Source organism: Conger conger, chromosome 1, assembly GCF_963514075.1.
Source record: "Conger conger chromosome 1, fConCon1.1, whole genome shotgun sequence".
NCBI lineage: Eukaryota > Metazoa > Chordata > Actinopteri > Anguilliformes > Congridae > Conger > Conger conger.
Window position 1 is genome coordinate 60,491,145 of NC_083760.1, and position 25,409 is coordinate 60,516,553.

Genomic DNA, 25,409 nt, shown 5'->3' on the forward strand with positions numbered 1-25,409 from the left:
ACAAATGAAGGAATCTTATTTTAATACTTAGGTCCTTCCCAGAAGAAAAAGAAAGTTAGACAGCAAGGTATGAGGCCACCAATTCTTCAGTTCCAGCTCTTAATATTCCCACCATCCAGAAGAGAAGACTGCAGACAAACTCCCTGTGAGTATCTCAAACTTTGGCTTATTGTCAGAAATGAGATCAGGTCTCTGAAGATAGTGCCTGGTTGAATCAGGTGGCCTAGAGTTATGAAAACTACACGACCCAGGGCCGAGTCAACCAAAAACTGTGGGAACATAATTGGATTTTATCCTATAGGGCTCGTCAAACTTTTGACTCTTTGGCGATGACATTTCCATGGGTTCCATCTGAAAAGCACAGTAAAGCAGTAACGGCTAAGGGCATAATAATCATGTTAATTATGGCAATGATCATCATCATGTTTATTATGATGACCATAATTGTAATAATAACAAGACCAGGCGAGCCAGACCCTGATGTAGCGAAGGGGGAGTAAGCGTGTCAGAAACGATATAGGTTGACCCATGCCTGTCAATGCAGAAGTGGAACTCGACCTTCTCTCACTTCTTTATGAATAATAAAAATATATAACATTATATCGGTGATAAAACAGCTCCCATTTATAGGCGACATTTACTTCCTCAATTGAGGCATTTCCATCTCAGTAGGCTACATGTATTACTACAGAATGTTAGTTTTGCGGTTGGGATTGGGAACTTGTAGCTTTAAAATTTCCGTAGCAGTCAACCGGTTGCCACTACATATGGTTTTGAATGTATTAATTAAATTACGTATATTGCGAATACTGTGGAAACAAACAAGCCGCCAAAAAAAATCTGCTTCACGGAATGAACTCCGTTTGTCTCTTGACTCGTTTAACGCAGCGGAAAGAAAGAACATTTTATTAGTAAAGCAACCTCAGAATTTGGCTCGGCATCACCGCGTTCTGAACCTGGAGTTTCTAGCTAAGTCAGCTGAAATTTCCGTGAAGCTGTCCCAACTACAATCGTTTAACAAAGAAATCTGTAGCTGTTATGTTTGTCCTACACTGCTTATCGTAGGACACGGGCAATGCATGATGGGAACCAGGATGTGTTGTTGTAGGTGGAAAGAGCAGAGTGTGAGTCCGGCGTTTCGAGTAACGTGATATCGGCTTGTCCTCGTTTGAGCGCGGCAATAATCACTCGTAACTGCCCTTGAGACTTTCAGACACCAGGTTCAGTACCTACCTTGGAGAACCAGTGCCCATGGCTGGCATGACTGATGTTACAGTCGAGAGTAACCACCAAGTAAAGAAACTTCCTGTCTATGTTGTTAAAGGTAATTACCCTGCCATCCTAGGTCGAGTTTGGCTAGAGAATTTAAAATTGAATTGGCAAACTGTGAAGATGCTGTTACCAACTGCCCCAGAGTTAGCCACTATCTTGAGGAAACATGATGAAGTCTTCAAAAATGAGCTAGGCAGTATGAAAAACATCACAGTCAAGTTAAGTGTTAAACCAAATGCAAAACCAAAGTTCCTGAAAGCCAGACCAGTGCCCTACGCGATACGTTCAAAAGTTGACGCTGAACTAGACTCTCTGGTCAAAAGCGGTGTTCTGGAACCAGTAGCCATTAGTGAATGGGCCACGCCCATTGTTCCCGTGCCGAAGAAGAATGAAGAAATTCGGATCTGTGGAGACTTCAAAGTGACCCTGAACCCTGTACTGGCTGCCGAGCAATATCCTCTTCCCCATATTGATGATTTGTTTGCAGGACTCAGTAATGGACAAAAGTTTAGCAAAATGGATCTAAGCCAGGCCTACTTGCAGATGCATGTCCAAGAAGAGTCAAAAGAGATGCTCACGATAACAACACAAAAGGGTCTGTTCAGATACTGCTGGCTTCCTTTTAGAATCACGTCAGCTCCCGCACATTTCCAACGTGCCATGGACCAGATCCTCAGTGGTTTCCCCGGCGTGCAGTGTTACTTAGACGATATCCTCTGCACAGGGGCTACCGATGAGGAACATCTACGTCATTTGGATGCTGTTCATCAGAGACTGCAAGACTACGGGCTCCGGGTTCGTAAAGACAAATGTGATTTCTTCCGGCCATCAGTGGAATATCTGGGGCATGTGATCGACGCCAAGGGGCTGCACACCGCCCCGTCCAAGAGCCGTGCCTTAGTGGACGCTCCACCACCACAGGATGTGAGCCAGTTACGTTCTTTTCTGGGATTACTCAACTATTATGGGCGGTTTATACCAAACTTGGCATCCATGCTGAAGCCATTACACAGCTTACTTTGTAAGGGAAAAGCCTGGAGTTGGGGTGAAGCCTGTCAGGAGGCTTTTCAGAAGGCCAAGGACACCCTGGTAACGTCTGGGGTGCTGACCCATTTTGACCCTTCTCTTCCCATTCAGTTGGCCTGTGATGCATCCCCCTATGGAGTGGGGGCTGTTATTTCCCACATAATGCCAAACGGAGAAGAAAGGCCGATAGCATTTGCATCGCGGACACTGAACAAGGCAGAGACTAATTATGCGCAGATTGAAAGAGAAGCCCTGAGCATTGTCTATGGGGTTCATCGTTTTCATCAGTACCTGTATGGAAGACGATTCACCCTTTTTACTGATCACCGGCCCCTGATGACTATCCTGGGGCCACACTCAGGTATACCGTCACTTGCAGCGAGTCGTATGCAGCGGTGGGCTTTGCTATTGTCGGCGCACTCGTACGATATCAAGTATCGTAAGGCAGATCGACATCGCAATGCAGATGGATTATCCAGGTTGCCCCTTCCTGTTACCACGCCAGAGCCGCGCGGCGCAAGCATTTTCTACTTCAGCCAGGTGGAGGACGCGCCCATTTCTGCTGCTCAAGTAAGGAGAGCCACACGTACTGACCCCGACCTGGCGGTGGTCATGGACATGGTGATGAGGGGCCATTCAGGAAACGGTGTCCCCAGTATTCAGCCATTCCTCTCAAGGCGAACAGAACTGTCAGTGCAATCGGGTTGTTTGCTATGGGGGAGGAGGGTGGTCATTCCACAGCCATTATGCAAGACTGTTCTGCAACAACTCCATGCAAGTCACAGTGGAATTGTTCACATGAAAGAATTAGCAAGGAGTTACTTCTGGTGGCCGGGAGTGGATCGGGAGATTGAAAACGCAGCCAAAACCTGCCATTCGTGTCAGAAAGTTCAGAACACCCCGCGGTTAGCTCCCTTGCACCCCTGGGAGTTTCCAGAAGAACCATGGCAGCGTGTTCATATTGATTTTGCGGGACCAGTGGAAGGGAGGATGCTCCTGGTAGCTGTAGATGCCCACAGCAAATGGCCCGAGGTGGCAATTATGAAGTCCACTACTACTACCAAAACCATCGAGAAAATAGGGGAAATGTTCAGCCGTTTCGGTTCTCCGCTACAACTGGTGTCCGACAACGGTCCCCAGCTGGTGTCGCGAGAAATGGCCACATTTCTGCAAGCAAATGGGGTACAACACATCAAATCAGCACCATTCCACCCTGCGAATAATGGGTTAGCTGAAAGGTTTGTTCAAACCCTGAAACATGCACTGAAGGCCTCTCAAGGTCAAGGGACATTTCATCAGCGCTTGCACCGATTCTTGTTAACCTATCGCAGTACTCCCCATGCCACCACAAAGGTCTCTCCGGCGACTCTGATGTTCAAAAGAGACTTGCGGACCAACTTCGACCTGCTGAAGCCAACAACAGTGAAGGACACTGTTCAACGTCAGCAGGAGAAGCAGATCCAGCAAAGGGAGAAACGAGCCAAAGAAAGAGCTTTCTCTTCAGGCGACCATGTGTTGGCAAGGAATTACAGTACTGGGCCACAATGGGTTCGCGCGACCATTGTGGCGCACACTGGCCCTGTCTCCTATACTGTCCAGACTGCTGGAGGCCTCACCTAGAAGAGGCATGTCGACCAACTGATACAGACGGCAGCAGCAACACCAGGACTGCCTGCGGTGGAGTGCCCCGAGGAGTCGCCTGTTGACTTCGCCATTAGCCCACCTTCACCACCTGAGGGGGCCTCTGTTCCTGAGGTGCCTGTTTCTGACTCTTCACCAGAGATGGTGGGGGCTGTGCCTCCTTCCCTGGCTGTTCTGCCGTTGCCTTCCAGAGACAGTATCGCTGATTTTCCCAGTGTGCGTCGATACCCGGTAAGAGAGCATCAACCTCCAAAACGCATGGACTTATAGACTCTGTAGTTACGGACATACCCAAGTTATTGGGGCAGAATAATCCCCCTGGGTATTGTCACGGGATGAGGTAGTCTACCCTCATCTCGTAGGTTCAGGTGTGATTTATATTTGTTTGAGTTTAAGAAAAATGTTATTTTGAAAGTCCCATGATATTCTTTTGTATCAGCAGCTAGTTTATGTGCAAAAGAGTTTTGCCATTGGAAACACAGTTACTTAGCTGTTCGTCTGATTTTGTTGTTAATGGTTACAGGGGACATTTGTTGTAAGGGGGGAGGAGATGTTATGTTTGTCCTACACTGCTTATCGTAGGACACGGGCAATGCATGATGGGAACCAGGATGTGTTGTTGTAGGTGGAAACCAAGTTAATAAACCACGTTGAGTTTAGCTCCCTGTTACGAGTGATTATTGGTTATAAGAGCGGAGTTATAAAAGTGTCCTTTGGATATAACAGTAGCTACCCAGCTAACATGGTATACAAACAAGTGAACTATAGAAGAAAACTATTAGCTGATGTTGTAGTAAATTATTTCACAGATAAAAACCTAATACACAAGTGAGAGACCCTCTAGATAGCTAAAGTTTGCGACAGAAAACTAAAAAGCTAGCAAATATTTCCACATCATCTGCCAACCGAGCTACCTCTCAAGCTCAAGGTTTTCATAAAGGGATGCATTGTATAGTACTTACGGCATTCAAATGAAAAGACTGCTATGTAATTTGAACTGAGACGCTGATATATTTAATGCAATCTCCACTTTTTGCATGAATGGCTTGCTTTCTTTTAGCTAGCTAGCATGGACTTGAAGCTTAGGCGGTATAGCTGTTTGCTCAGCAGTCTTGTTAAAGCTTTCCGAATCTATCAGACCCTACATGCTGCATAATACTTCACGCAAAATGTGTGCTTACAACAAGGTATTTCAGTCACTTGATAATAGCCAAATACGTGTCTAGGTATTATTATTATTATTATTATTATTATTATTATTATAGCAGCAATAGTAACCTTTATTAGTATTAGTAGTAGTAGTAGCAGGAGTAATTAGTACTTGTAGAAGTAGTAGTAGTAGTTAACATTACTACAGTCAGATTTTCTTGTGTAATATGCCGAATATGTTTGAGCACTGGGCCTGGTTTCACAAACTTTCACACAAATTAAAAAAAGTTTAATTTAAGTTTAAGTCTTTCCATTCATAATCATGGTGTGTTATACATTTGTTAGGACAATCCGTGCCTTCATCTCGCAAGCCATCAAAATATTTGGCACAGAAAAAAATACCAGCACAATGACAAAGCACACCTGGGTGTATTATATATATGTATATATATCGCTTGCTTGCTTCATTCTCTCTCTCTCTCTCTCTCTCTCTCTCTCTCTCTCTCTCTCTCTCTCTCTCTCTCTCTCTCTCTCTCTCTCTCTCTCTCTCTCTCTCTCTCTCTCTCTCTCTCTCTCTCTCTCTCTCTCTCTCTCTCTCTCTCTCTCTCTCTCTCTCTCTCTCTCTCTCTCGCGACTTGTGCCACTTTGATCCTCAAGAGTCAGACTGAGTGAGCACAGATTTGTACTGCTTAATTTTTGCCCTGATTGGTGATTGATAGATTACACAACCTGGCGTAAATAAAAGTCTGGTATTGAATTCCGTTTTAATTCATTGTTACTCAAGTCTGGCAGACTGCTTACACACACAGATAAGCACCTCCCGTGAGGGACTGAACTTGTGCAGTGCACTGTGGGGTGGTGCGGTTTCCCATATTGCCACACAGTGCCTTGCACCTTGAGCTGGCCTGCGACCAATCTCCAAAAACTCATGCTTAATTTGGGATTAAATTATTTGTTATTTTTTTCTTCACAGACACACTTTGGTGTTTTAATATTGGCGACTGTTGAACTGTTCAAACTGCATGGGTGCTACTAAAAGTAAGCATTGGCAAATTAAGGCTTGTCCAAAAATGACAAACATGCATTGCTCTTAAAGGACACTGACAGTTATATGATATAGGCTACTTATTCTGGAGATGCAGTCTGGATGTGCAAATGATGAAGTTTGAGGAAGACGTGGTGTGCATTAGGTTTTTAGTGTCTTTTCAATTTGTGTATTTTGATCTAATAATATATGTTATTATGATTTATAGTAGGCTACTGACATTTCTAAATAGACTACGACTTAAGTAACACAATATATGTGCTCCAATTTAATGACCTTCCATTGATGCATGAGTGATGCTCTGAAGTTGATCAAACCCAGAAGAAACAAAAATAGCATTTGCAATTATTGCTTATCAATATGAAGCGCTCTGATGTAGAAAGGCGAGCATTACACTAAAACAAATCACTTATTTGAGCATAAGACTGTGTTATTCTGTTTGGGAATCTACATTAAGACAGGGTGCTACTTATTAAGTTTACAATGCTTTTTGATCTAAAGAGAGAGTAAAATAACATTAAACAGTTCAAAAAGGAAAGCTAATATGCTAAATCCACTTGTACCCAGGCACATTTGCACTATCGTTGTCACAAGAATAGGGCCCTTAAGCCTTAAGGTAAAGCTAAACCATAACACTAGCATTTAACTGAGTCAATTTTAAGGACAAATGTTGACTGAATCCAGGTCTGAATTTTTAAAAAGCTTCTTCAATCCCAGCAGAGATGTAGTAGCAAAGTTGTGAAATCACTGTGTGTGTGTGTGTGTGTGTGTGTGTGTGCATGCGTGCGTGCGTGGCGTGCATGTGTGGGGGAGAGAGAGAGGGAAAGATAGATCCAAGAAATTGATTTGCACGTCTTGTTAAATCTTCAAAGTGACACAAATGTTCCCTTTGATGAAGTTTGAGATAAAAGCTCGGCTGACTCCACCGTGATTTCCTAAACTGCAATAGTTGATTCCTAAAATCACACTTCAGTAGTATGCGTGTCGATAATCAACTCCGGTTAGAATATCTACTTTCATGTGGCAGCTCTGAAGGGGGTGCGCACATGTGTGTGGGAAGGAAAAGGAATGAAAACGGTGGCTACAACGGTGGAGTAAGAGTGTCCCCCTTATTCTGTATATACAGTATGTAAATAGAATTGATAAAGAAAAATATGGCCTTGTTTTGCAGTGCGTAAATGCTCTTAATCACGTGTATGACTTTGCAGGGAGGGTTGTACGTTTGCGTAGCGTTCTGTCATACAGCCTGCGTGACCCCCGCTGCGGTATGCTTGCCTGCCAAGTGGTCAGCTGGTCTATAAGGACACGGCACCGCAGGACGCTGGCATGCTGCACAATGCCTTCCCCTTACAAATGATCCAGAGAGACGAGAGCTGTAACTGTTTCTCCAACAACTCCATCAAGTTGTTAAGCGTGCACATAATTCAAGCCCTAACTCTCCATTCAAACACAATTATCAACACTCTGATTTTTTTTCTATCGCTGAACCAGTGTACTGTGTCTGTGCCATGACTCACTTTCGATACAGCAATTATGTGCATGTACAATCTTAAGTAATAACGGCAATTCTATCTGGCCATGGCACGCGTGGGGGGAAAACATTCTTTATGCTAAATAATGACAACCTTCAATTATTTAATACCGTTAGTTTTGTACTCCACAATATAATAATAGGATTATAAATTGGTGTAATTTTTTGATTCTCACAGCTAGCCATTTTGCCATTGTGACTCATACAGAGACTGTTATTACTTGACAGATTAAGGGGAAAATAATTTCTATAAGAAAAGCACAACAGTGTGTCTCCTTCAAAGGCATTAATTTAAGGCAAAAGATTCCTATGGAATTACTTACTGACACCAGATACAGTGTGCTCTTACATAACATAACACACATGTATGAACCTATACATACATGTACATGTATAGTATAATAGCTTCAGTACCTCAAATTACTTTGAAGACAAACACAAGTTAGAAAATGTGAAACTATGGTATTTAAGACTTCTACATTTTCAGTGTGATGATTAATAAAAATGGCAAACAGTATATGTGAGGAAATAAAAAACAAAAACCTGCATTTGATTGCAATATGAACACACTGTTAACAAAATCAGTGGTTGCTTCCTGAATCAATGCTCTGTACTGTGTCTCAGTGCACTTAATCTGTAACACTGCGGAAATCTCCAGAACTGCCTTGTGTGCAGAATAATTAAATGATTAAATTTATTAGCTAGCTATAAGATCGTAAACTGGGCTAGGAGAAATTCACAGTGTGAAATCATACTGGACAATCAGTTAATCTTCAAGGTAAGTGCATTGACAAATTACAAACTCATAGGGCTGTGTTGGTAAATGGAAAAAGGAATGCTTTTTTGAGTGAAATGATAATTTTGCACAATACAGATGCATTTATGTATTTAGTTTTTTATGAGGAAATTCCACTGGCTTACTATAAAACCCCTTTGGCCTTGTGTTTGCTGGACCGATGCTTGAGTACCGATCTTTATCAGATGTGGACGGGCTCATTTAGTGATCTCAGTGGATAGGATGAGCCATCCATGGGATTTAAAGATCACTGAATCTGAGCTACATCTGTGCAATATCGACCCAAAAAAAACAAACAAACCCCATTTGTCTTTCAGAGGAGAGGCAAGGAAAGTTGTACATTTGGTCATAGGAAAACTATCAAGCTAATGTAGCTTTTCCATTAAAAAAAGAAACTGTGCCACCTGAGAATTTCGTAGAATTTGCATTGGTCTAATCTGGATAATTGGAGAAGATGACGATAACAAAGGTAACTCACAACTGAGGAACACATTTTTTGCTATATTCAAATATCAGGCTTACCAGTATGGTGGAGACGACCAGGGACCTGTTAGACAAGGAGTCCGTAACGTTAGTCGTCTTGCCCTTCTGGTTCTCAGTCATGTTCAAGCCACTTGGGGGATCCCACGTTCCAATCTGTGAACAGAAATATAGCACTGTCCAGGAACTATGCCCAGTTTGGTTGCATACCCTGTCATTTGTTGTTTTAGAAGAGGGAGAAATGAGAGGCATACATTTCCACATAATCTCAGAGGAATCATGAGGGCATGGTGGAACGATACCAACAGCTTCAAACCAGGCCGATGGGTGATGGTGATTGAGCTGAAGTTGCAGTGGCAGTAAGTGGAATCAAAATTTTGTTCTCTGCCACCGATCAGAAGCATAGTGCCTCAGCAGTAGCAGTGTGGGTTGTCATGAGAACATGTTTCAGGGTTTGGCGTGTACTTAATAACCATCAATGGTGCTCCAACAGCCTGTTCTGTGTAAAGTGCTCACTTGTTCTAGTTGGTTTTTTAAATGGAAAGTTATTTTAATATTCCACACAAGTGTTTATGCACACAAACATGTACATGTACAACGTACACACACATACACACACATGCACGCACATACACACACGCTCACACACATACACACACACACGCATGCACATTGACACAAGCACGCACACACATACACATAAACACAGACACACTCATACTCTGGTTTGCTCTCTGGCCCTTGGGCAAACACCCTTTTGCCTGTACCCCGACTACATGGGAGCAGGAGGAGTGGGAATGATTCTTGAGTCTGTAGTGATGGACTACTTTTGGAAAGTATCACCAATATGTGAATGCTGCCCCACTTGCCCTCTGAGAGAAGAGGGGCGTGTTAAAGTGTCCCGCAGTGCCTGGCAAAGCCGCCATGGCACACCCAACCTCCTCTTCGGTCTGACACAATTATACCCGGAATCTCATCTGGCCCTGCCGCTGCCGCCAAGCTAATTTACCAGCAATAAAGTCTCGCCACGAAACACAAAGTGCTTCAGACGCCTTCAGAAATGTTTAAACTATAGTTTGTAATTGCAAATCAACTCTTTAATTTGGCCTCTGCCAAGCCGGGGAGGGTAGGGGGGACGTCTGAAGGGAGCTTTTATTAAAAGAGTAAATTATTCATTGAGGTGCCGACACACACATACGCAGGCAAGCGTGCATGTGGGCCAGAGAGGCCAGGTCACGTTTACTCCAGAGGCAGGGAATGGCTTCATCTAGCATGAGAGCCATTTCCCTCCTTGTCACGTTACTTGGATATCTGGGTGTGTGTGTGCGCATGTGTGCATATGTGTGTGTTATGAATACATAAATTATGAACAAAAAATACACATTTACGATAGACATGCAAACATACAAAGAGCCGTGTGCGCAAACACAAGCACGCACACGGTCCTATTACCTTCTCTAGTCCCTCCTCCTTCAGACTGATCACATCTAAATCAAAATCGGTCCGGAGGCCATTGGTTTTGTTGAAAGTTATTCGTCCAGTCAACCCGTCCCAGTGGGCCTGTGGGGAGGGGGAGAGCATAAAACACTGTTAGGAACTGTGAACTCTGACCGTCACTTCATTTTTGTGTTGTCTTCATATTATACATGGCCTTGTGTCACAGGGTCACCCAGCCTCACCCTAAAATAAAGCCTCTTCATTGAATTTGAAGCCCTAAAGCAATATTCTTTATGGAGAATCACTCATCAATAAATCAATGAATACTGTTTTCCTATTCACAGTCCAGAGAGACTGTATTTTCTCAGTCTACACCACTTGTTTTTACTACAAAAGACATCATTATTGATCTCGCTGTTGTAGATGTGTGACACTTTGATTGACTTCTGATTTCATAGCTGCAGGGTGAAAAAAGACTTTGTACCCTTTGTCGTACTTTTATAAAAAATAAAAAGTGCAATATAACTTTTTCTAATGGTAGGGTCGCTCCAGGAAATTCCGAATTCCACGCTGAAAAGAAGTTACATTTCACTGCTGTGAATTTATGACCCTGAGGACAACACAAAGGTTAAAACATTGTATTGTTTTGTCTGGAACAGCCTATGCTGTGACTGACATGACCACTGCTGACATGATCATGACTTCCCCTTTCTCTGAACGACCAGAGATTCAGCTGCTGCTGCAAACTATGACTCCTGTTTTTCTGAAAAATGATCCCAGCCCAGCTCCAGAGAGGCCGAACAGAACCCGAGACAGCTCGTCTGGATCCACTTGACTCCCGGGGCTTAGGCTGAAGATGATCTTGGAGCCTTTTGGACAAAGGGAGTCTTTACCAGGGGCCGGGGTGTTATTTGTTCTGCAGCTCAGAGCCTCTGTGCTTTAAAGTGTGGTGAACCCGCTCCTCTCCTTGCCTGGCCCTCACGCTCATGCTCTCAGCAGGGGGACTTCTAATATCTGAGGGAGCAAACAGCCAGGGTTTATCGGGGCTATATATAGGCTGCGCAATCCACTGCTGGAAATGACGGGGAGCTTCGGATTAGCTGTCCCAGTTTTCCGGAAACGAGCGCAGCGAAGAATAATTATCGAAGATTAAGATAAGGTTGGAGCTTTTTCCGAGGAAATGTATTTATTACAATATCGCGTCGCAGGTTAGGGAGAGGGGTTGAAGGAATGTTATGATATGCATGTGCACAAAGTATGCATATACACATTATCATATTTATGCGCTCGTGTACACACAGGCGCACACACGCCGAGTGAGGGAATATATGTATTTTTTAAATCTCCCTACAATCCTTGTCCTTCACGCACTCCCTCCCAACTTTCTCTTGCATTCACTCTCTCACACACTTTCTCTCTCTGTGGTTTATCTTTCTTTCCTCTCTTTGTCGGCTTTCTCTTGCATTCTCTCTCTCTCTCTCTCTCTCTCTCTCTCTCTATGTCTCTATGTCTCTCTCTCTGCGGTCACTGTGAAGGTTCCACCATACCTCTTTGATGAGGGTCATGAAGCGGTTGCCGAAGCGCCAGGGCTTGTGCCGGTTGCACTGTAAGGAGCTGACCGTGATCTGCGGTGACTGCTGGACCGCAACCGCAACCACATGGACCGCGTCGTACATCAGAGCTGCGTCCGTCTGAAACGACAAGGACAGACATTCTCACATTCTCACATCACCAGGGATCAGGGAGAACAGAAACATCTCTGGGCCTGCTAGGGGCCTCTTCAACCTGTGAAATCACAAGACCCCTCATTCTCACATCACTAGGAATCTGGAATTACAGAAAAATCGTTTGGCCTGCTAGGGGCCTCCTCAACCTGTGAAACCACAATTCTGCAGCATGGATGGTCCCTACAATCGGGTATTAAATCCGCTAGTGACAATTGTGGTTGGAAACTCCACAGAGCTGCAAATAACTGGCCACAGCAGGAAGGGGGGATTTCAGTCGGCAGGTAGGTCTATGTCTCATTGCACAGGGGCGACATGGCTCAGACAGTAAGAGCAGTCGTCTGGCAACCGGTTCGATCCCCCACCTGGGCTGTGTCGAAATGTCCCTGAGCAAGACACCTAACCCCTAAATGCTCCTGATGAGCTGGTCGGTGCCTTGCATGGCAGCCAATCGCCATTGGGGTGTGAGTGTGTGTATGAATGGGTGAATGACAAGCATCAATTGTACAGCGCTTTGGATAAAGGCGCTATATAAATGCCAACCATTTACCATTTACCATTTACCCCTTCTGGTCAGTTTGGTACCAGCTGGCTGCCTGCGTAAATTGCTCATGCAGTGTCCTCCTCTAAAACGGTGTTTGCTTTGTGGATTGTGGAGTGATAAAGAAACCGTGACTGACATCACCCATTTCAAGCATATGTGCTTGTCTGCTCTCCTGAATTGGTAAAGGAGGGTGCAGCGATTAGCAGGAGCACCATTGCACATTCCAAATTGGGAGAAAATAAAAAATAATTATCGATGTGCTGTTACGGAATGGCAGACAGGCATCTGTTGCCATGACACCACTTATCACTGCCCAGAGCTAAAACCGACATGCTGTCACACATAGACTCATCATCGCTATCCTTAAACTATACATCCATCAGCATCAGATCTGAATCCCGGCCAACTACGTTATGTCTGAAACAGATTTCTCAGAGTCATCACAATAAGCTGTATCAAATGGTGAAAAATAAAAAATTTGTATGCGCCAACAAAATTTATGAGCACTTGAACTGTGGTTTTTAGATTATGCCTACAAGAAAGATAAATGTTCACTTTGAGTCTGAAGTGCTATGCAAATGCATAAGTACAGTGACAGCTGGTAAGCTTAAAAACAGGCAAGGGACAGAACTCTTTCTTATAAGCCGATCTTCCATTTTTGTTTACTTTGATCAACAAGCAAGTAATTAGCTGGATAATAAATATCAATATGCAGGGTTCATTATCCTGTGCCCAATTTTATTGTGTGACAGCGTTATTTGTACTTAACGTCACACACTTATGTGGCATCTTGTCAATATATTGCTGATTTAACATGTAGATAACTCTGTACAGTTACTTTGTGAATAATATTACTTTGTGTGTAATATTTGTCCACATTCAAGATTCCTTGGAAGTTTAAGAATCCATTAATCTGGTGGGCACAGAATCTGCAGTTTAAATACTCATGAAAAAGCTTTTATGAAGCTTTTGTTTGCTACTCTTTATTGTGCGCTGCACTCAGCTCTGATATGATGCCCAGTTAATGGAGGGCTTCACCTCTAAGTGTATTCTTTAAATTATTAAATTGATTTTTAGCAAACTGAATTCTGTCTTATTTACATCTGCTAACTGACGAGGAAAAAAAGAGAAGCTATAAAAGACAATTAAGAAAAGCTTAGAAATTGCTTTCCAATTGATCAGTCAGAAATTTGACACTTGTTAATCTAACTAAATGGAATGGAGTTTAAAGGTAAGATTTTTAAGCTTTCCTGTTTCCAGCTCCCAGGCCTCGAATGCTATGTAACATTTGCGGCTAACAGCAGCAAACCAAATGTAAGGGATGCTTCAACAGAGCATGACCTTCACAATCCTTCTCCATCGCATACCTATTTTTCTCCTCGCAGTTCCGCTTCCTGCTCTCTGATTTCTGCCAATATCAACAGCTCCTTAACCCACTCTGCCCAAAAAAACCCAGGACACTTCAAACTAATCAACACTCTAAGCACTGGCTCCAAAAGGCTGAAGCTATCTTGGTGACGGATTCACATACCTGACCATTCAACACTGTCAAAGAGGTAAATATTATTGGCAGAGGAACGCAAGAGGAAAAGTGTCTGGTAACTAACTATTTAAAGGAAACCCCCTTTTTCAACAGTCCAAGAATCTAATTAGTGTTTGTCTCGGATGATTGCAAAGCAATCACAACACCGTTAGACATTTGTTGTATGGAAATCATGCCTCAGGGCGCTTTTGAAATTGCTGCCTAGCAAAATAAATCATCATGAAACCTGTCGTTTTCCTTTTAATTATACGGAACGCATCGAGCGTTTCTGGTTGAGACCGCGTCTAGGTGATGACATCTCCTCTGTTTTTCACTCCCATGATCTGGCATGCACTGCCTGCCTGCAGATGCCAGTGCACCAGGAATCAAAGCACAAGATTACAGGCTTGATCCGACCAAAGATACGTGGAGCACTTGCCAGCAAAATACATTTTTCCCTCCATTTAGGCTCCTTACATTTTTGTTACTTTCATTTCATTTTAGTTTCATAGTGTTTCTCTTACGGATATCAAAGGGAATAGACAATGTTTTTTTTCACGATTTATCTCCAGTATTTATTTATTCTTTCTAAGGGATCAAAGTTAGGTGCTCTTTGTTATGCTACTGAAGGAACACAGAACACAGGAGAGGCCCGTGCTCTTTTTAATGAGTCTGCCACGTTGGCTTTCTGATCTGCTTCCTGTTGTGGTGGTAAGTTTCCAAGTGTTGTTTGGAAACTTACCAACGATTACTACACAGAGTTTAAAGGAGGCAAGGCCAGCACTGTCATTTTTTTTTTTTTTTGAGTATGAAGTGTTTTTACCACCATTTGTTCTGTTCTACGATAAAAAGGACATATTGTTACATCGAGGCTTTGTTATATTGTCTGTGATGCATAACTAATCACAGGTTTAGTTTGTTGTGATGAAGCCATTTTCTGCACTTTGGAGTGCAGTTTTATAGCAGGTAAGGGACTGGACCTGTAACGCTAATGTCGCTTCATCATATTCCCCAATGGGGTATGGCTGCGTTACCCTTGAGAATAGTACCTTTACTCTAGGTACGAGGCAAATAAACTATATTTTATATAAAATATACTATAAGGTGCAGTGTAACAGGTGAACATTCTGAGACTATTCTCAGAGTTACAAGATTGAAATCGACCACAATCTTGGCAAAACAAACCTCATTGCAACTTTTTATAACATTGCAGTTGGCTTTGCGCGGTTGTGTGGGGAATAATGACATTGTAGCATTGTAGCTGTAAACCGATCCAGAACAGACTTCACAGAAAGAATTGAAAAGAAATGTCAGACAAAATAACGAAAATACATTTTTATACTTCCCCTCAAACTACAAAAATTTGAAAACAAACGCTTTGGCTGTCCCTGGTAATAAAATCCTCTCTCCTGGCAGCCCCGTATTGGGGGGGCAGGCTAGCTTTTGTTCACACAGCTGTCACTCATGCCCTCTCTGTCCCCCACCCCAACTCCCCCGTCAGTGACCGGGCAATGTCACTGAGTGGCAGTTAATCAACACCTTAGTGAGACACCACACCTGCCAGTCAATCCGAGTGGTCAGAAGAGTGGGGAGTGACAACCAATAGCTTTGGATGCTGTGCCAGTGTGTGTGGATGTGTGGGGTCACTGACAGAGCGGCTGATTGGTCCTGAAGGCTGCCTTGTCACCATGGTCACCGATTCTTTCTACCCACCAAACACAAAAACTCATCCATCCCCCTTACATGAACTAGAAAACAGGGGATCATTCAGTGAACAACTTGGCATTAAAACTAAGGAAATTACATTATCTCTATTCTCTAATCCTGTACCATTTTAAGGGAATGGGCTGATGTCAGGCTTATTGACAATAAATTCCAATATTTTTAAAAAATATATATTTTACTGTCATTTTTTACTTTATGTTAAATAAAGTGTTGTAAATCATAAATATAAATCACCTTAATTTCTCAATTCATATAGAGCATATCCATGGAAGCTTGCATTACTTTGAGCTTTTGAAGCTTGAAATGGATGAATTGAGTGATGACCCCATAGACCTTTGTCCTACCCAAGGGGAACAGTGACTTTGCATATTCAGCTGCCCCATGCCATGGAAAATGGATAATGAAATAAAATATGGACAAGCTTTCAAAGCCTTGAATCACCCAAGAGTGAATGCAGTTCCTCTTTAGTTGTCTTGGAGGATTCACAACACACATCTTGGTGACCTTTCACCTTCGCAAAATGTTCCGCACCAAACATCAAGATGGCAGAGACTAAAAAAAGGAATAAAGAGTAAAGAAAACAAAACTAGAGTAGAGAAGCAGCGTTTTTTCCCAGTGCAAGACGCAAAAGACCCCTATCAGGCTGGCTGGCTACGATTTAGCAACACGGCTATTTCACTGCATAAACATCTCATTAAAATCAATTATGTCAGAGCTGAATAAAATTAAAGCTAAATGCTTTAAAAGCTGCTCCTCTCCCTTGTGTCAGCCAGTATAAATATTACCCTTGATGCTTTCTCTTTTACGCCTAATTCCTGCTTCCTCTCCCACCCCTACTCTACCACCACCTTGGAGGAGAGAGCGAGAGTGGTGGGGGGGAGATAAGTAGAGGGCAAAAAAGAGGCACATGAGAGAACAAGACAGGGAGACAAGAAACTGGGGATGGCTGGGTGGTAGGAGGTGAGTGAGAAGGGGGCAGAGATTAAATATAATTTGAGTGGTTGATTAAAACGGAATTACATTTTGAGCAAATGTATGGATTTATGGATGACTCCAGTTCGGCTTTCAATTTATGGCATTCATTTCCAGCTCAAAAATACACAGTAAAATACAGTACAGCACAGCACGCACCGGCAGAGAGAGGATGCACTTCAGTAATCATTAGACAGAATTAAAACCAAAATCTATAATGAAGTCAACTCAATTAAATGGGGATGGAAAGATAAGCATATGTAGATAGTAGCTTTCACTGGTTTTCCCAGTTCTGGGTGGTTTTGTGATTTTTAAATCCTTTTTAAAATTCTAAACTGCGTGTTTGTGTTTTTTTCTGAAGTAGCAGGAGATGCCGGCATCAGAGTCTGGCATGGACCTTCAAGTCCTGTGATTGAAACATAATGTGCTCTGTGCCACGGGTTTACAGGGGAACAGGCTAAACACTGAATATTAAATAGAATTATTTCCATTTGGGGTGGAATGGTGGTTAAGGAATTGGCAACTGAATGAAATTGACTGGATGAAACCAAGTCACTCCTTACAGGAATATAAATGTATGGTATTTTTGAATATATATATTTCAGAAGCATATTTATATATATTTTTTAAATATTGCAATAAATTGCAATATCTCTCCATACATTGTCGAGCATTGCAATATCTTCATGCAATATGTATTAAAATATTTTGATTTTTTCTGAAAGATTAAAATGAGACTATATTTGTGATTCTTGCGACATTCAACTGGAATTGGATGCAAAACAAAAGCATACAAGCACACCAAATGGCATTCAAATGGGTCACAGCTTTCAGACACATAGGCTGGGAGATGAATTCCAGTCCCCTCTTTAATTAATGACACTAAATTGCCATTGTGTCATGAGGGGATGGTCTGTGAATATCACTGTGAACTGTGACTCTGGTGTACTGTAGGGCTAGCTCCCTGTGACAGGCCCGACTCCCAGAGGCAGTCGAACAGAGTTTCTGCACCATCGCCTCGACTTTCTCCCTCAAGGAATTATCAACACGTACGTTTCTGGGCTTGTGATAACAGCCTCTGCCTCTTGAGTGGAGATAACAATCGCACATGCACACGCACACACACACACACACACACGCAGACACACATATGCACACAGAAAAAGCACACACATAAACAGACACACAACCCAGCCTGCCCCAAGTCTGAATCACTGAAAGATAGATGGATAATTGACTAGCCTAGTCGATGAATCTCTGTGTTTAAAACAATGATGGACATTTCACAGCCATGGGCTGCCAGTGATCTAGTACAGCCAAAGCAAAACTGCAATGACTATTTGGAAAAAAATTAAGATTGAATTGTCCAATTAGTTAATCACAACACAACAATTATCCAGATGTAGGCAATTTCATCATTTTGTACAGCATGACCTATTTTACCATAAAGCTTAAATCCACTTATTTAAGGTTTGTGGTAAAATAATATGTGTAATAATAGTGTAAAATATCAATCCATAGTATTACATTACATTACATTAATGGCATTTGGCAGACGCTCTTATCCAGAGCGACATACAACAAAGTGCATGCATGCGCATAAACAAAGAAAGTGATCACTGAGCCATTGATCACTTTATTAGGAACACCTTGACACATACTTATTTGTGCAATTATTCATGCAGCAAATCATGCAGATATGGGTCAGGAGTTTCAGTTAATATTCACATCAACCATCAGAATGGGAGAAAAATGTGATCTCAGTGATTTCGACTGTGGCATAATTGTTGGTGCCAGACAGGCTGGTTTAACTATTTCTGTAACTGCTGATCTGCTTGGATTTTCATGCACAACAAGCAGAGAATGGTGCAAAAAAAAATATATATATATCCAGTGAGGAGAAGTTCTGCAGGCAGAAAGCCCTTGCTAAAGAGAGAGGTCAAAGGGAAATGGCCAGACTGGTCAAAGCTGACAGGAAGGTGACAGTAATGCAAATAACCACACATTACAACAGTGATATGCAGAAGAACATACAATGCATGAACACACAATGTGTGTGTCTAAGTGGTTAGGCTACAGCAGCAGAAGACCAATAAGTCTAAAAAAAATAAGTCTAATAAATGCCTAATAAAGTGCTCACTGAGTGTATGTATTACATATGAGAATAGCCCCTGACATGACAGGGGAAGTGAGATTCTGCTTAGTGAGGGTTCTCTGGCCATACTCCTCAATTTTAATCCAAACTGAAGCCTCCTCACCCACTGTATTGATTCCCCAGCTGCAGAAGGACGTGATAATCGATATGATACAGTGCTATGCAAACAGATGCGGCACCTCTGGGAGCCTGCCTTTCCCAGGAACCCCTCCTGCAGCCGCCTGCAGACCAATGCAGACGCCACTTCCCATATATGAAGTCTGACTGTTCGGGCAGCACGGATATTATACTGCCTGACTGTGCAACAACACCAATATCCAGTCTGACTGCACTGAGCACACTACCAATATGTGGTCTGAAAGCACAGAAAACAGTGTCAGGACTTAGCCCGGATACGTAATCAAGACTGCCGATATTCCTTCTGACCGCATAGACAATACTGCCAATATACGTACAGTCTGATGACACAAAACAACACTGTCAAGATTCGGCACGAATGCGCAATTAACTCCGCTGACATTCAGTCTGACTGCGGCGAGAACACAACCGATACGCAGTCCAACTGTGCCAACACAACTGCCGATATACGTCTGACTGCATAGACCAAGCACAAGGCAAACATATGCAGATTCAGTCCTGGCTGACCCCTGTAATTGTTGTTCAACACAAACTGAGAAACTCAGATCTGCATGGCTGGAATGAGTGTGACAGCCTGCCCCTGCGAGTGCATTCATCACTGAACATCGTCAGGACTGGCCAGTGGCAATGTGAACGGGGCTGGTCTGATGCCAAATAAGTCTAAAAGTCTTACCAAGTGTTTTGGCCTGTTTTGACATTTAAAATCTCATTTTTTCTCTTGAGTATAAAATATTGCTGTTAGCTTTAAATGTGGAAAACTCTTGAAATTAGTAAAACTATCTCACCTCATTGGCAATATCTTTTGTCTTAAAAAAAAAAAGAAAAGAAATAGAAATAAGATTTTAAGTCCAAATATAAGACAAATACACTTAGAGAATTTTTGTTTTTTGCAGTTTGTTGCAACAAAACATACTCCTTGCGGAATGACCAGAAGTGAAAGATAACACATGGGTTCTGGCATAATAAAAACAAGAGTTTTATTAAACGTACAGATATATTAGTTTGAAATTGGCGTCTTATCTGACCCCAGTTGGTAATTTGTGTGTGCAAAATATGTTTGTCGTCTGAGGGTTAAGAATATAATACAATTTCTGGACAGCAGAAGTACTGCATCAGTGAATGTCTTTAAACAATGTTTCCGGGAAAGTTAATAACGACAATGACTTTTCACAATAAGCTAGTTTGCAGAAAGACAGCAACTCCAACAAACAATAATAATATTGTAAGCAGGAACTTGTTTTTAGATCTTTTACCGGGATAATTGAGTATTCTGAAGATCGAATAGATGGAAAGATAGGAATATCAAATGCATTTGATGTTGCATGTAAACTTATTTTGACAATAACCAGGATAAGCACCATTATCTAGAATACGTCTTGCATATGAACATAGAGCCTCAGACAGCACACTGAAGACAGCACACTGAATTGTTGTATTTTCCTTTTATATCTCTGAATGTAGTCATTCTTAAACCTATCAAGCTTGGTAGTCCTTTCTACCATTTACAGCAGGCCTTCCAGCCAGAAAAGAAAACACCAAAAAGAAGACATCAGCCGTTTTGTCACTTTTCTCCTTGATTGCCCTTGTTAGTGGGTGGGCAAAGTGGGCACAGATATCATTGGAGGGGAAGACACCATCCGGGCAACACTATACTGCTTGTCACTCTGCGGCAGCCATTTTGGCCAGGCTCCTGGTAATGTTAAACCCAATGGAGCCTCTGAACTGCCTGCCTGACTTTGCATTGAGAGCCCTTACAGAATCCCACTGCTCAATGCCGCACAGTGAACCCTGCTTTATTACACAGTATGACATCCATCTTTTGGCTCAGAGTACAGGAGGGATATATAATCAGATTCAAGTTCAGTTTATTCGTCCTTTATCTGTAAATCAATTCTGTTTATGCAATATGCAAGCAAAGTGCAATGTTTTTCCAAAAAATTTTTTTATTACAATTATTATTAAATGTAATAATTATATTTCTTTACCAGGTTGATTTTATGTATTAAAGATGTATAAAAGATAACAGATATGTTATGTTAAGTTACATTTTTCCACCAGTGAGTTTGCCAGGTTCTGTGGTGCATGAGCAATAGCAGAACTCTCCACCGGGTGTATAATCTGTATCGTTATTCCGGCCAATGAAACACATTCTCCTCAGCTCTTTTACTGACTGAACTGTAGCCCGGTAACTAAAAGGAGCTATTATTGATAAATACCTGAACTTTAATATCAGCTCTTTATTGGGCTAAATGAATCATGAAATTGCCCTGGCCAAGGGTGTTATTGCTGGCTCGTTTAGGAGTAACAGGTTTGTTGCAACAACATGGCTGCCCGCGGTGGAGTGGAGGTGAGAAAGGATGTGGCACTCGGAGATCTTGTCTGATTCGCTCACGCTCCCGTCAATCACTCTGAATGCACACTGCCTAATGGGATGCATCCAGGACCAGCCCACTGCACCAGGGAGCCCTGGCCATAACTGAACTGAGAATACCCAGAACAGAGATTTAGTTTTTACCTATTCTGAACACTTTGGACTAAATTATAGATTGATTTAGAATCAGACGGATTTTCGCTCGGGAGAAGATACCTCCAGCAGGAATGTAGCACTCACACAAATGCTTAAAGTGAGCTGTATTACCACCGATGCCTATCAAACACCCACTGCCTATCTCATCTGTACTTCTAAAGACCATTCACTGGCACAGTTTCATACGCTAGCAGATATGCATATTGCATATTCTAATGAAATATGATCTGTGTTCTTTAGCCCATTACATTATGATTAACATAATCACAAGGTACTGCATGTATTTTTATAAAATATACTAGAATCTATTGCAATGCCTTGTTTTCACTTGCAATACTTAGATACATGTCCGTCCCTCTGAGCCAACATGGTCTATTGGGTTTTTGTGTGATACGCATTAACATACATAATGAATATAATTAAAAGACATGTATTTAAATGTATTAAAATCTTAATCCTTGCACGATAATATGACATCAAAGGTTATCGAGTCATCCGTTTTTACAACTTCGACCGCTTCTCCGTGCAGATTAATGCAAATGGGGGACGGAGTGTGCCCCCTGGATACGTGTCCCCTCGCTGTTCCGCGCCGTGCAGCCCACCCGGGGAGAGTCCTGACCCGCCTCGCCTTCTGGGTAATAAGCTACGCGGCTGCAGCCCCGCTCGAGCACGGTGGCGCCCGTCTCCCCCTGATCCTCGGCGGCACTCGATTAACGCGCGCTTTAGCCTCTCGCCTCTCCACATGTTTGCCCGCCCACACGCCACGCGAAAGGTCGCCGTCGCACAGCGACCCCCCCTCCGGAATGTTAATCACCCAAATAAGTCCATCCCGCCGCCCATACCAATGTTGGGAGACTTTCCTGAACCCGCTCTGTCTGCAGAGCAGCCGAGGAGACTCTCCACCGCACCGACGGGCCTCTCAAACGCCAGTATCATATCACTTCAGCTCCATTATCTTCGGATATATCACGTCTTTACCTTTGAGAGTTTAGCAGCACGCTAAATTAATTAGCAGCCGTTAATAGATTTAACATAATTATCCTGTTCGATGCTTTTTTCCCCCTTCTTCCAAAAGATTAAGTGTCTTTTCACTCAGTTGGAGATGATACTATTTCTAATCCATTGGGTGTTTTTGTGTGGAGGGTGGAAGGTGGGGGGGGTGGAAGTTTAGTTTGAATCACGACATGGGATTAAATTAAAACAATGATGCTGTTTCAATTCGCAAATTGAAAAAAGCTAATCCTACAGTGAAGATTTCCACAGGGTAGTACAAGAACACCCCTGGTGCACCGGAATTCATCAACTGTTTTGAGGCTGTAATTTCTGCCTGCAAGACAAAGCACAGATTTAGGTCTGGCAATGATCTGGGTCAACTGAAAAGGCTTTTTTGTAGGTTTAACTATACAATGAATCAGAACTACAATGGCTAATCAACACTGTACTTCTAATACTACTAATGCAGCTCCTGCTGCTATGTAGAAGATGACAAAGGAGCTGAAGAAAAAGAAGAGGTTTCATAGATGTTATTAATGTATTAAAATGTTGCATTTTTAAACCATGTGCCCATAGAGCAAATTGTAATGTAAAAATACAGATCATGCACTCAGTGAGCACTTTATTAGGTATTTATTAGACTTATTTAGTAGACTTATTTTTTTTACTTCTACTGCTGTAACCTAGAGTTATGATGCATTGTATGTTCAGAGATGCTCTTCTGCATACCACTGTTGTAATGTGTGGTTATTTGCGTTACTGTCACCTTTCTGCCATTTTTGACCAGTCTGGCCATTCTCCTCCAATGTCTCTCATTAACAAGGTGTTTCTGTCTGCAGAACTGCTGCTGTTTGTTTTTTGCACCATTCTTTGCAAACTGTAGAGACTATTGTGCATGAAAATCACAGGACAGCAGCGGTTTCAGAGATATTTAAACCACCCTGTCTGGCACCAAGAATCATTCCATGGTCAAAGTCACTTAGATCACATTTCATCCCCATTCTGACATCGGTCTGAAAAACAGCTGAACCTCTTGACCATGTCGCTGCCACATGATTGGCTGATTAAATATTTGCATTAAGCTGGTGTACAGGTCTACGTAATAAAGTGCTCAGTGAGTGTATATTTCATGTATTTTAGTACATTTTAGTTGTAATTATAGACACACACCCTAAGGAATATCCTGCTACAATGTGCCAGTCTAAATATAGGTCTTATTAATATTTTGTATTTTAGATATTTTAAATGATTTTTTTATTTAGCCGTGTATTGTTGGAATGGAAAGTGTTTTATCCATTTCTATAAGTGGTGACAGTGAGGTTCATGTGGCCTCTAGTTTGAGCTGCATTAGCTGGTGATTTATGGCACTGTCGTTTCTTCCAGTGACTTTCAAGGAAGCCTCTCTCTCAATGTCAGAACGCAGCTCCATCAACATAACTGATCTCTTTCAGCTCTATATGTAATTACAGCTTTCTTTAATTAGTTAGGGGGATGGCGCATCATTCAGTGTCACAATCCACTCTTTGTGTCAACCCTCTTAAATCATCCTGAACACGAGACACTATTTACACTTGTGTGGATGTCTCACAATGTGTACGCAAAACCTTTAATACACTGTTTCTGAGGCATCTCCTTTGTTCAGAAGATATCAACACATGTAGTATTGCTTTCTGTTGATTTTTTTGTCTCTTCCTCTCCTCAACCAATAACCAGATTTGGTTTTTTGCCTCCCTCTGGAATGTTCTCGGGGGTTTTAGATGAGGTCCTGTAGAACGGACAGCACACAAAGATGTATTCGGGGAAGTACTGTGAAAACATCAGCCGGGTTAATGAATAGTGACGATCAGTGGAGTGCAGCTGCAGATCAAAGAAGATTCCGATTCCATGGGTTGAGGGTCTGAATGGATCGTATAGAAATAGCAAAAACGGACCAGATCCCAAACTATACACCAAACTAACAACCCAAGGCACACTTAATAGCAAACTGCATTTTAAAAACTATTTATTGTTTCATTTGATCACGACTGATGCTATGCTTGCAAAACAAAAACACACAATACTGAATTGTTTTCTGATTTATGCTTCTTACACTGTTTTTTCACAGAAATTGTTTGGTCAGTGAAAATGAATATTATGTCTCCACTGAGTATGATTTACTATATTGCTTCCATGGTCCAAAATTTCTCCGCCTACCATAATGAAAAACTGAGAAAATGAATACAACCCTGAATAATATTGTAAAATGTTCAGATGGAGTTTGGATTGAAACTATGGCAAAGTGTCTTCCAATGAAACTAATTACCCCAGCAGTACAATGCAGATGAAGTCGTGTAATTATAGTATGTATGAGAATATACACCCTGGGAGTATATGGGTTCTCCTTATGAAGTGGGATTTCCCAGTCCAGCAGGACGTTCCAGGCCAAATCTCTGCAGCAACAGCAGCAGCTATGAGACCCAAGCTTTCTTTCCACAAATTGAAGAAAATTACAAATTAAAATGTGACAAAATCTTCTTTGAATGTTTTGATGATGAGCCGATCCTTTTATGTAGAGTTTGGAGAATCATCATACTGAATGCAAAAACTAGCAACAACTAGTCCCATAAGTCACTATTAAACATAGCTCCCTCATAGGAGTTGTAGTTCAATCTTAATTTAGCCTTTACTTTTACGCTGATAGATTCATTAATAGCTTAAAAGGGTTTGCTTAGCAGCGAATAATTAAAAGAAAA

The 25,409-nt window shown here is 42.1% G+C and overlaps 1 protein-coding gene across 1 annotated transcript in view; it reads right to left on the reverse strand.

Moving 5' to 3' along the window:
• grik2 (glutamate receptor, ionotropic, kainate 2) overlaps positions 1 to 25,409 on the reverse strand; it is a 192,453-nt gene that overhangs the window by 67,547 nt on the left and 99,497 nt on the right. The window contains exons 8-10 of the mRNA XM_061234317.1: positions 11,925 to 12,068; positions 10,393 to 10,500; positions 8,983 to 9,096 (exon numbers count right to left, since the gene is read on the reverse strand). Of these exons, the coding sequence (XP_061090301.1) occupies positions 8,983 to 9,096; positions 10,393 to 10,500; positions 11,925 to 12,068 (366 nt within the window). The remainder of the gene's footprint in view (positions 1 to 8,982; positions 9,097 to 10,392; positions 10,501 to 11,924; positions 12,069 to 25,409) is intronic.